The 12,294-nt window shown below is 46.4% G+C and overlaps 2 protein-coding genes across 3 annotated transcripts in view; one reads left to right on the top strand and one right to left on the bottom strand.

Moving 5' to 3' along the window:
- The window catches only part of ATM (ATM serine/threonine kinase), a 102,802-nt gene extending 98,380 nt beyond the window's left edge, over window positions 1–4,422 (bottom strand). Inside the window, exons 1-4 of the mRNA XM_004614100.2 lie at window positions 4,217–4,422; window positions 3,702–3,804; window positions 456–557; window positions 262–374 (exon numbers count right to left, since the gene is read on the bottom strand). Coding sequence (XP_004614157.2) covers window positions 262–374; window positions 456–527 — 185 coding nt within the window. The 5' untranslated portion in view covers window positions 528–557; window positions 3,702–3,804; window positions 4,217–4,422. The remainder of the gene's footprint in view (window positions 1–261; window positions 375–455; window positions 558–3,701; window positions 3,805–4,216) is intronic.
- A 243-nt stretch (window positions 4,423–4,665) lies between these two features.
- The window catches only part of LOC101550869 (protein NPAT), a 42,750-nt gene continuing 35,121 nt past the window's right edge, over window positions 4,666–12,294 (top strand). For both annotated transcript variants that reach the window (XM_055132828.1, XM_055132827.1), the window contains exon 1: window positions 4,666–4,812. In XM_055132828.1, coding sequence (XP_054988803.1) covers window positions 4,776–4,812 — 37 coding nt within the window. In that variant the 5' untranslated portion in view covers window positions 4,666–4,775. The remainder of the gene's footprint in view (window positions 4,813–12,294) is intronic.

Genomic DNA, 12,294 nt, shown 5'->3' with positions numbered 1-12,294 from the left:
CAAATCGATGAACAATGGGATGACAGTGCTACAGTTTGTAATTTAGGATTCAATAAAATAAAAAAAAGGCCTATCTTTCCATTTCAAAAAAAAAAAGAACAGAGCAAACTGCATTTTAGATAAATATTAAGCTCCAATAACACATGCATGCACAAAGCCATATAACAGAAGAAAAAAAAATACGACTTGCATACACAAAAACATACTATGGCAACAGACAGATGAAAAACACAAAAGAGTAAATGAATTAGAATGGAATACCTAAAAACAGCATCCCAATTCAAATATTTTCCTTGTTTGGAATCTGAATGCCGATCTAAATGTTGAACAGTTTCAGGATCTCGAATCAGACGCTTAAATTTTTCAACTTCTTTCTGAAAATGGAAAAAAAAATGATAATGGTCTGCCAGTCACGTGCTTGTTTCAAGAAAAGGTTAAATTTAGAGATTTTCTACCCTCCGTTCCGTAGCTCTGTCATGTTCGAGTTGTCGGCAGCAAACAAGCAGATCATTTAGTGCAAGGCTCATGATTCAGAATTTCAGAATGTACATCGTTGTCTGTAAAAAAGTACAGAGATGTACAGTTATTTCAGACTGTAGAATGAATCTAGAACTAGTGTGTAGTTAGACCTAACTGTGCAACTGGAGGGTCACTGTGATCAAAGGCACTATGATCTTTCTTAATACTTCTATATTTAAATGAGATTTCCTTAAAATCAATCGTACAAATGTGTGGTTTGCAGTAGCAAAATAAAAACGCAGAATTACTATCTTGATGCTTCTAAGAAACATGACAGTTAAAGTCATAACATTAAAGGTGAAGATGGCTCAAAGGGCTAGAGCGCAGGTTCTGCATGCAAAAGCCCTGTTCTTGGTCTCTGGTTCCCCCCGCCCCATACCAATGCAGGGAATAGTCCTCGAGCACTACACGTGTCCCAAAAACAAACAGATAAGATAAACAGAAGACAGGCAAACATAAAGATAAGAACACTAAAGGATCTGAATCTAAACTACTTAAAAAGCACTCTTTCTTGGGCCAGAAAGATAAGATGGCCCAACTGGCTAAGCACACCATCAAATGCGGGAGGCCCAGCTTTGATCCCCAACCTTGCGTGGATCCCCTAATCCACCCTCCATCAAGCTGTAAGCAGCTCCTGAGCCCACTGGGTATGGTACCAAATTCTAAAAAGTTAAAAAAGAGAATTACTTTTTAAAAATCACTCTTCGTTTATGCTTCAGAAATGTGTTTTGTTTTGTAATATTTCTTATCCTCTGTAGCATTTCTCTGGCCCCAACATAGGTTTTCTTGATGTTGCTGATGGATGCTTATCTCTATATGCATTTCTGAATGATTATTCAAAATAGCTATTCCAAATTTTTCTCAAATATTGTCAAACTAGTCATCAAAACTATTCTAACAATACTCACAAAACATCGACTATGTTTAATTTTTCATATCTGGACCATGGGTGTTATCAATTTAAAAGATCATTTTTTAAAATATTTTTAATTTTATTGAATCGCCGTGAGATAGTTACAAGCTTTCATGTTTGGGTTACAATCTCACAATGATCAAACACCCATCCCTCCACCAGTGCACAGTCCCCACCACCAATATCCCGGGTATATCCCCCCTTTCCCACCCTCCCCCTGCCTCCATGGCAGACAATATTCCCCATACTCTCTCTCTACTTTTGGGCATTATAGCTTGCAACACAGACACTGAGAGGTCATCATGTTTGGTCCATTATCTATTTTCAGCATGCATCTCCCATCCCAACTGGTTCCTCCAGTCATCATTTTCTTAGTGATCTCTTCTCTATTCCATTTGCCTTCTCCCCTCTGCTCATGAAACAGTCTTCCAGCTATGGCCCTTGTATCTACTGTAAAAGATCATTTCTAATCTTCTAATGAAAAATGGCATCTAACTACTTTTGCTTGATTTCTTTGATCCCTAGAAAAGCAAGACACTTTTCTCTTGGTGTGTCCATCTTTTTCCTTGAAATGTATTTAACTGAATATATTGTAAATAATGCATATTTTAATAATGTGTACCCATATACTCTTCATATAACATTTGTATATACCTGGAGTTTAATATACAGGATTTGTTTTCCGCAATTTATTTTGCTCACTCAATCTCATTTGACGCACCCTGAAAGCAGACTATAGACGGAACATGATGGCCACTCAATACTTGTATTGCAAACCACAATACCCAAAAGGAGAGAGAGTAAAAGGGGATGCCGTGCCACAGAGGCGAGGTGGGGGGAGGGGGAAGTGGGGTGGGGATGGTGGGAGGGATGCTGGGACCATTGGTGGTGGAAAATGGGCACTGGTGGAGGGATGTATATCTGACCATTATATAACTGAAATGTAAGCACGGAAGTTGGTAAGTCTGTAACTGTACCTCATGGTGATTCACTAATAAAAAAAATAGTATCTCATTTGAAAATCCTCCAAGTCATCTGGTAGAGCTCCAGTTTATAATTTTGCTTTTGGGTCTTTATTTTAATTGAATCATGTGAGATACACAGTTACAAAGTTGTTCATGATTGTGTTTCAGTCATGTTTCAACACCAGTCCCTTCACCATTGTACATTTCCCACCACCATGCTTCTTGTAACAGCTATCAGACCTTAGTTAACCTTGCCTGCAACTAAGCATCTCAACCAGCTTTATTTTTTATAGTGTTTTGGGGCCATACCCAGAGGTGCTCCCAGCAATGCTCAGAGGACCAGGAACTGAATCTGAGCCTCCTGCATGCAGAGCATGTGAGCAAGGACTGGAGAAATAGTCTAGACGGCAGGACAACTGACTTGCACACAGCTGACTAGGGTTTGATCCCTACCACCTCTTATGGTTCTGGAGCCTGCCAGGAGTAATCCTTGAACTCAGAGCTCCATTAGGAGTGATTCCTGAGCACAGAATGAGAAGTAGTGTTGGGTGTGGCCCAAAAACCAAACCAGAAAAATAGAAAAAAAAAAGAAACTACTTAAGACTCCATTCCCACAGGGAATGAAAACATATATATTTCTTAAGTAATAGTCTCTGAATTGGTAAATTCAATGTTTAAAATCTCAAACAATATCTCTGTGCAGAATTTGACAGTGATGTCTACAGACCTGGAAAAAATATGTGGTCTAGGTACGCCATCTTTTCAAAGGGTAAAAAAGTGGGTTCTGTAACCAAATGGCACAAGTTTAAATCCTAGGATCATCACTTACAAGCTGTCTTACCTCTTTCTAAATCTCAGTTTTCTCAATGATAGAATGAGACAGTAGTTCCTAATGCAAAGATTAAGGAATTATAAGGATTTATGTAGTTAACAGTGCCTGGAAACAGCAAATAAATGTCAGTAATCATATCACTTCTATTTCCTATCTGTAATATTTCTTCCCACACCTGGAAGAACACCCTTGCTTCCTTTTCTGTTTTCTCCCAATGTGATCTCACCCATTCCTATGACTTCCTATGTGTTAAAAATGCCCGAATTTGCCAGAACTCACTCTAGAGATACAAGAACTATCATCTACGCTTTGTTGCCTTTAGAGAGTATTTTCCATTCGTCTGGAGAGCTTGGAAAGGTAGCACCCCAAACTAAGTTGATGCTTCCAGGTTGAGTTTACATCTAAACTGCCACTGTACTCGTCTATAACATTTTACCACCTAGAACCGTTAACAGTCTTATAACATGCGTACCTGGTAAAAACTGCAGCCACCAATTTTAAGAGCGCTCGCCACCAGCAAGAATTAGATCAAAGAGTACCAGGAGGTCACAGGGCTGCTGTCAGAATTCACACTCCTTCAGAACACCAAAGTGTAGTTTAGGCCTCAGCAAATGCTTCCTGATGAAAATCACTAATGATAGGGAGGGGAAGGGAGGGGAGGCAGAGTAGCTAAACCACCTCGTTAAATCGGAGTCTAATACGGTTAACGGGAAGGGAAGCACGCAGAGCGTTCAGATGGGGCAGAGATTCAAGGCTAAAGTCGCTAGGAGTTGGGAGAAGGCAGGAGACAGCGAGGTGGGGAGGGGGGGCGGTTCGGAAAGAGACTGAAGAAAGGAATAAAGAAATGCTGGAGGAGTGCGTGAGTTTAGGAAAGCGGGGGTAGGGCAAGACACTTCGGGGGACTAAGGAGCAAACATCTGGGATGCGACTGCAATTGCCAAAGCAGAAGCCCCAGCGCTGCAGCCGCGCCCCTACTGCAGGACTCACAGGGCCTAAAGTGGGGCTCGCGGGAGGCGGCGGTGACTGCGGCTCCGACCCCTGCTCCACGCGCGATCGCAGCTGCGCCACTCAGCAATCGCGCAGCATTCCCGCTTCCGGTTCAAACCCGGCGCGACCACGCGACGCGGGTAGCTGGAGGAAGAGGCAAAGCCGACCCGACGCCCGACACGCTCCGCCCCTGCGCACCAAACCTCGTTCGCTCCCCTAGCTCCACGCACTCGCGCCACCAAAACATTGGGCGAAACAGGGTCGCCGCGCCTGCGCCTGGTCCGCCAATGGAGAGCCTCCTCGCCCGCCGCGACCCCACCCCCCTCACAGCCGGGGCCGGAAATGACGTCGCAAGCCCGGCGCGCCGAGGCGGGATTTCTCTCGGCGCCTTTCTCCCTGGCGCGCCCGCGATTGGCCGGCGCGGAGCTGAAGAGGCGGGACCAGCGGCCGCGGGTTCGGCGCCGCCGCCGGGACCGGGAGATGCTGCGCTGGAGCGGTCGCGGAATTGGCTCGTCTGTCGCTCGCGTCCCTCGTTGCGCTTCCCGCTGCGGCCTCGGTCATGTTGCTGCCGTCGGACGTAGCCCGGCTGGTGTTGGGTAAGCGGGGCGCGCGCGGGAAGGGGCTGGGGGCCGGGCCCAGCCCGGTGGCCGAACCCGCGGGTCCGGAGGCTTTCCCAGGGTGGGGAAGCCCGGGCGGGGGGTCCTGCGTCCCGGTCGCCCCGGGCCCGGGCGCTTGAAGCCTCTTTGTGTCGGGCCGCCCTGCGCCGCCGGGCGCTGAGGAGAAGCGCGGGCAGGGACAGCCGAAGCCTGGGCTCGGCGGGTCAGCGGGGCCTGCAGGGCGGACGGACGCACGGACCCCGCGTTCTGCAGCCACCTGAGCGCCCCCACCCTCGGTCAGGACGGGGACCCTCGGTCAGAGCGGCGTCGCTCGCTCCCCTCACCCCTGGCTTTTGTGGCCCAGCTCTCCAACGCCCTTCGAACTCGGGCGGCGAGGCGAACGGGCCCGGCGGGGCTGGGGTCTGAAGAGCCTCCGAGGGCCGTTTCTTGTCGGGGTCGGACCTCCGACCCGGGAAGTGGCCCCCACCCGGCCTCCCTGCGGGGGTCGGCAGTCTGTCGCGGGGCAGGAGGGTGGGGTGGACGCGGGTCCTGTTCGTTCCCCCGAGAAGAACCGGGAGCCCCGGGCGGGCCCGCGAGGCACGTAGGGCGCGACGCGCTTCCCGGACGTGGGAGGCGGCGCCCCCGGGAGTGCCGGGGCCCCGTCTGTGCAGGAACTTCCCGTGGGAGCCACGTTTCACGGGGTGGGCGCTCCCGCCGGGCGTGGGGCGTGCCGAACGAGGTAAAACCAGGGGCTGGTGCCCGGGCCGGGGAGAGCAGTTCGCAGGAAGGTGATGGTTCCACCACCCCATCCTGTGGGGAAACGAAGCGCCGGGGCTTAAAGAGCTGTTGTGAGCCCTCGGCCCCCTCCTTGCCTTTGCTCTCGAAATTGCACATGGACGGTTGGTTGGTTAACCTTGGTGTGTATCTGTGCGTATCTTGTCGCTTCTGGAGTTTCGGGACGCGGCGCAAAGCCACCCAAAGGAGACTGGGACATTGTCTGTGATAACAGCGTTGACTCGGGTTGTTTCTACCCCTCGCTGTGTTTTGCGTGCTCTAACAGTGAGTTCCGGCCATCTCATGGTCCCGTTGACTTCAACAGTTTGACGCCCTGGGCGCGGTAGGGTGTTGAGTTGCATCCCTGGCCAGTAGGCGTTGGATGCCACACTCCAGCCTCTGTCTAGTTGTTACCATGAAAAAAAAAAAGTCGGGAAAAGGTGCAGAACCGCCATGTCCCCACCCTGCAAGACCTACTTTGTTAAAGCAATTTACTATGAGGGCCGGTCAGTGAGCTAAGTGGGGGAGCACACACTTCTTAGGGGAGCATCTGGGTTTGTCCCTGGAACTTCTCCCCTCCCCCCCACGCCCCAAGAAAGTTAAGATAGTAACGGAATTTTTTAAACTAGTGTTTTACACCCATGTGTGACTGCTCTTCATCAAGCAGCTGTGCTGTTTAAATTCCTCCTTTTTAAAAAAGAATGGTCGGAAATCCAGTCATTCTCTCCTGGGGGTTAGGCCATAGGTAAAGTTACTGTTCTGTGGTGCTGGCGAATACACCAGGGTCCTCCTTGTCCAGGACAAGAGCCTTAATCCCTGTACTATCTGGCCTATCACTGTTTCCTTAAAAGTTGTTGTTCGCTTTCCTTTTTCATCACCACCAGTCATATGCCTCCTCTGTTACTTTAGAACCATTGTCATGGTTTTTTTTTAATCTTGGCGTTTCTCGCTTATTACCTTTAGGGATGCCTGCCCAAATCATTCATATTCTGAAAGTAAAATGTGCACTTACCAAAAATTTCAGATTGTGCAAAAATTAAAAGAAAGACCTCCATATTCATTGTCTTTTATATTTTTTTCAATTTTAAAGTTAATACCTTTACTTGGCAGGGTGGACACATTGCTTGTAATGACGAGGTTCCACACACTTGCTCAGGTGCTTGCACTTGTAGGTGCCCAGAAGTTGCGCACTTTGCTGTGGTGCCGGGGGTTCCAGGTAGCATCGCTGTTAAGATTAAACTCTGTGTTGTGTTTGGAAGTCAGATGCTCTCTCACTGAGTGCTCACTGACCCCTGCCCCCATAATTCATGTTTTAATACACAGTCACCCTTTCCTAGACCCCACCTTACATTCTGTCATCTTGTGTAAATGTCCGCTTTCTTTTTAAAATGTGGACTTTAAGTTCACCTGTTTTCTCATAGACCTTTCATTCATTCTTCAGCACAGTCTGCTTTTGCATCTCACTACTCCACTTCTTTGAGTTTGGGGCCACACCGTCTAGTGCTTGTAGGTTTGTTTGGTGCTGGGGTTAAACTCAGGACCCAGCTCCTCACACAGTAGTGAGGTGTGCTCTTAAGAGACCTGGAGCTTCTCTGTAAAAACTGTACAGGCGGTAATACTGCACGGTATGTTTTATTGCCTGATAAAAATCCCAGATTAGTTTTTATCAGTCAAGAGTTTGTGGCTACCTAAAAGTAAGATGTTTCCATTTGGTATTATTTAATAGGTCATTTTCTGGGTGTGGAAGTTCTCAAAAGCTTTTCCATATTAAGTAATGGTATTGATAGTCCCAGACCCTAAAGATAGACCAAGTCCTGTGTGCTAAATGGTTGCAATCACCTTTGGGATTGCAGATGGGGGTACCTGTACCTGTCCAAGCAGAACTCGTCGCCCCTGCTCCTGCCTCTGCTTCTCCGCCACTGTCCCATGCCTCAGGCACATCAAAGTGCTAGTTTTTACAGATACTCTTATGTGTTGTGCTTCCTCGGCAATGTTTTTCTCCCTGTATTTTTCTCTCTTGTCTTTTATACTTCATTGTATACCACTCCTTTTTTTTTCCCCTTTTTGGGTCACACCTGGCGATGCATGGGGGTTATTCCTGGCTCTGCACTCAGGAATTACTCCTGGTGGTGCTCAGGGGACCATATTGGGATGCTGGGGATCGAACCCGGGTCGGCCGCGTGCAAGGCAAACGCCCTATCCACTGTGCTATCGCTCCAGCCCCCATTGTATACCACTTCTATGATACCATTACATTGTTTTTTATATACAATTTTTCTTTGGTTTTGGGACCACACTGGTGATGCAGTGGTGCTCAGTGATCACTTCTGGCAGGGTTCCGGGGACCATATCTGGTGCCAGGGATTAATCCTCATTGGCATGCAAGACCCGTGCCCTACCTGTTGTACTATCTCTGAGGCCCATTAGATTGATTTATTGTAGTTGTATTACTTACATACTTTTAATGTGCCTAACATAGTCTAGCCATTTGTCTTTTCCCAGTGGGTCCACAGTTTGTTTCTTTGTAAGAAAGACACCAGTTTGTGTGGATCGACTCTGTGAGAACAAGCACAGAGCAAAGGTAGCTCTGGAGTTGAGGAATGGCTTTGGTTCTTGGCAGAACTTGTGAGTCCACTGCTTTCTTGATCACCTCTTGCGGCTCTTCTATTCTCTTGTACTGAAGATGTCACCTTTCTGGTATCGTAGGTTTTTTTCATTTTGAAATAAGCATCAGTGAAATGTTTTGGGATTTTAATACCACCAAGTAGCAAGCCACTGGCTGAATACTTCAGGGCAGCAATGCTTTTGAAGCAATACCAGAGAGGGTGAGCAGAACAGCCCCAGGAGTGACCGCCTATGCAGTGTCCTCACGTGTGACAAAAGGGCTTTCCAGGCTGACTAGGGTAGTCTGTAGGCATCTCACCAAGTTGAACTACTTGGGTGCCACAGTCTTTTTTTTTTTTTTTTTTTTTTTTTTTTGCTTTTTGGGTCACACCCAGCGATGCTCAGGGGTTACTCCTGGCTTTGCACTCAGGAATTGCTCCTGGCAGTGCTTGGGGGACCATATGGGATGCCGGGGATCGAACCCGGGTCGGCCGCGTGCAAGGCAAACGCCCTACCCGCTGTGCTATCGCTCCGGCCCCGGGTGCCACAGTCTTATCGCCACGGTTTTGCAACCAGAGCGGAAGCTGCTTCTCTTTCAAGCCCTGAATTTTCGCTGCTGAGCGCTTGCCCTTGTGCGTGGACTTTCTGGAATACATCGCAGACACGAGTCATCTGCCAAGCCCTCCTTTCTTGAATAGGTCCTGCCGCAGAGGGCTTTCTTCTTCTTGGCTTTTTAGCCTTAAGGTAACTTTTTTTCCTTGTTTTTCTTTTTTTGGACCATTCCTGGCTCTGTGTTGGGGGGGGGGGGAGGTCTTATGCTGTGCCAGGATTCAAAACAAGGACCACAGACTAGGACCAATTCCTAACTTTTATGTTTCTCCAGTTCAGCCTTTCGTTTCTTTATTTTTGTTTGTTTGTTGATAGGGGATGGGAGAGGGAGCACATCCGACAATGCTCAGGGCTTACTGCTGGCTCTGCACTCAGGGATCATTTCTGGCAGTGCTTTGAGGACCATATAGGATGCAGAGATTGCACCTGGGTTGGCTACTGCAAGGCTCTATCCAAAGTACTGTTACTCTGGCCCCACCCAGCTTTACCTTGCTGCCTTCCACTTTTTTTCCTTCAGCCTTTTCACCAGCTTTCTTGTCTGGGAAGAAGAATGCCACTTAGGCTCTCCGCTGAGATGTGATCCCGGGGGCTGCATGTATGCGGCCTCTCTGCAGCTGCACGAGCATGATTCCAGAGGCCAGCTAAACTACTTTTGGTACTGGCAGCTCCTTGCACAAATGTCTCCAGACTAAGAACTAAGCCACGGCTCCATGGCTTAGTTTTTCTAAGGGAAAGGTTTTTCTCTCCCCTTTTCCTTGCCTGGGAGGGGGGGAAGGGCATGGCGACCTCCATATTATGAGGACCACTAATGAGAGATACAAGCTTGCAATGATCCAATTTCTGGAAGAAATTTCCCTGGACTTAGTTGCTAAAATACAGAAATCCAATATCTTCACAGCAGGTCTGACTCTAGTGGGGAACTCCTAACAATAATAGTGAGGTTTTTGTTGAAATATTGAATGTAACCAAAGTAAAGAGAAAGTAAAGTGAAATTTATCAGTTACACAGGTTGGGGGGGATATGGGGGGGATGGGAGTTATACTGGGGTTGTTGTTTTTTTTTGTTTGTTTTTGTGGAGGTTTGTTTATTTTGGTGGTGGTGGAATATGTGCACTGGTGAAGGGATGGTTGTTTCAGCATTGTATAACCGAGACTTAAGCTTGAAAGTATTGTAATTTTCCACATGATGATTCAGTAAAAAAAAAAGAAGAAGAACGCCACTTGCCACTTTTACTGCTAAAATTTTGTGGCATTAATATTCATAACACTTTTTAACCATCACCCACCTTTGAACTATTTCATCTTCCTAAATTGAAACAGTCTTTTGTAATCTTCATATTCTCCCCACTTTATTTAAACATAGTGATTTACAAAGTTGTCCGTGATGATTTGTTACAGGCATTCAGTAGTCCAACATTAATCCTGCCACTACTGTCACTTTCCCTCCACCATTGTCCATATTTTCCCAACCACCCCTCAAGCCTGCCCCAATAGCAGGCCAAATGCCTGTTACCACTAAATGCCTAGTGGAAAAATTAAAAAATACTTGTGTAGAAGAAGTTTTGTGGAAATCATATCTCACCATGGGACATTAAGTCCTTGTGTGATGGTTTACTAAGCTGTTGTTGCAAGTTAAGCCTTCTGTGTTAATGTTTTTGTAGATCAAGATTGGTTGGCTTCTGTGTTACATTCCCCTTCAATCTGGTGTGCTCCTACCAAGATGTGGTCACCCTAGAGGTCTCAGCTTGGAAGGAATAGCTGAGAAATGTTTGCAACCAGCTGATCTCTTTTAAGATTTAATTATGAGTCTTCAGAACAGTGCCAGTAAGTGAGCTTACATAGCAGCAGTGGTGGGATGTGGGTCTTCGTATTCTTAAACTGTGATCAGTTAACAGGTTTCAAGAGTTTTGTGAGTCTCCCAAACTATCTCCTCCCCTCCCCCCACTTTTGAGGGGGGGTGGACATCAGGGGAGTCTATGCATGGTATTCAGGGTCTATTTCTGGCTCTACTCGAGGCTCACTTCCAGCGGTCCTCAAGGAACCATTTGTGGTACTGGGAATTGAACTGGGATTAACTGCATGCAAAGCAAATGCCTGAAACCCTGTCCTGTCTCTCGGGTCCCTCTCTTTTTCCTTTTTGAATAGCGGCTTCACTCAGCAGAGTTTAGCAGAAGCACAGTGACGATACTCTTGGGCTCCCGTGGCCAAATACAAGGCTCTTACATGAACCCACTTGGGATCACAGGGAAGACTAGGAGAGGTGAAGCAGTGTAGACACCGGGTTCACTATTTGCAAATGCAGGACAGTCTTGTCTAATGAGGTCAGCAGCCGTAGAGGAGACTTTACTGGAGGATGGGAGTTCTGGAAAAGGAACTTCTTGCAGCTACTCTCCATCTCCTGAGTGCTTCACTTTGAGTAAGCCAGCCAAAAACATTGACACGAATCCTAGCATTTGAATGGAGTCAGCTTTCCCTTCATACATTGCAGAGTAGGGGAGGGGGACAAATTGACTGGAGAGCAGACAGAACCGATCATAGCCACTGGTGCTACAAATTTGTGACTACCAAAGGAAAGGCGGAGACAAGTGGGATAATCAGGTAAAGGGGCTAGTAGTGTGGTGAAAGATTACATTGGATTTTTTTATGTCCTGTGTATAGACTTTGACTTATAGTGATGTACCCAAGACCTACATAATTTTATAATAAACACTATTGGAAAAAATTATTTTATTTATTTTTTATTTAGGGGCCACACCTAGCAGTGCTCAGGGTTTACTCCTGGCTCTGCACTCAGGGATCACGCCTGGCAGGGTTCCGGGGACCATATGGGGTGCTGGGGATCAAATCTGGCCAGCTGTGTGCAAAACAAAACACTATCTCTCTAGACTCATCTATTGCAAAATGTTCAAGTTACTGATTTTATTCACCTTTATAGCACTAAGATATCAGAAGTGTGACTGTTACATTTTCTTCTGTCTACTGCTTATCTTTCAGCTTATCTTTTGTTCACTTATTTTTTTTCAGATTCTGTTACTCATACTGTTGTTGATATTAAAAACTTAGCCTTTCTATATTTCATTCATTTCATTCTATATTTTCAGTTTTATCTTCAGTTATGTTCTGTCAGTTACATAGTGTCTTCCCCTATGAGCAAGTTCCCCAAATAATGCTCTCTACACTTTCTGCCAAGTTCATTATTCTCTAGTCTTCTTCAAGATAGACCTCTTCCTTGAAATATTGCAAAATTTTCCTCAGTCTTGAGAGTATTTTGCTTTATCAATCACAGTCTTTTTGTCTTATTGCCACTTTTGCTTAATATATATGTATGTGTACATATGTGTACACACATAGCCATATATGTTTGTGTATCTTCTGGGTTTTCATAGATGATATTTGCAGACAGGCTTTGTCTTGGTTTTGAATCTAGTAAAGCAACGTACTATAAGTTGAGTCTTCCTAAGAATCACCTACACTCACATATGTGAAGGTAGATGGT

This window comes from Sorex araneus, chromosome 3 (assembly GCF_027595985.1).
Source record: "Sorex araneus isolate mSorAra2 chromosome 3, mSorAra2.pri, whole genome shotgun sequence".
NCBI lineage: Eukaryota > Metazoa > Chordata > Mammalia > Eulipotyphla > Soricidae > Sorex > Sorex araneus.
The sequence above is the reverse complement of the archived record's forward strand: the minus strand, read 5'-3'. Positions and strand labels throughout refer to the sequence as shown.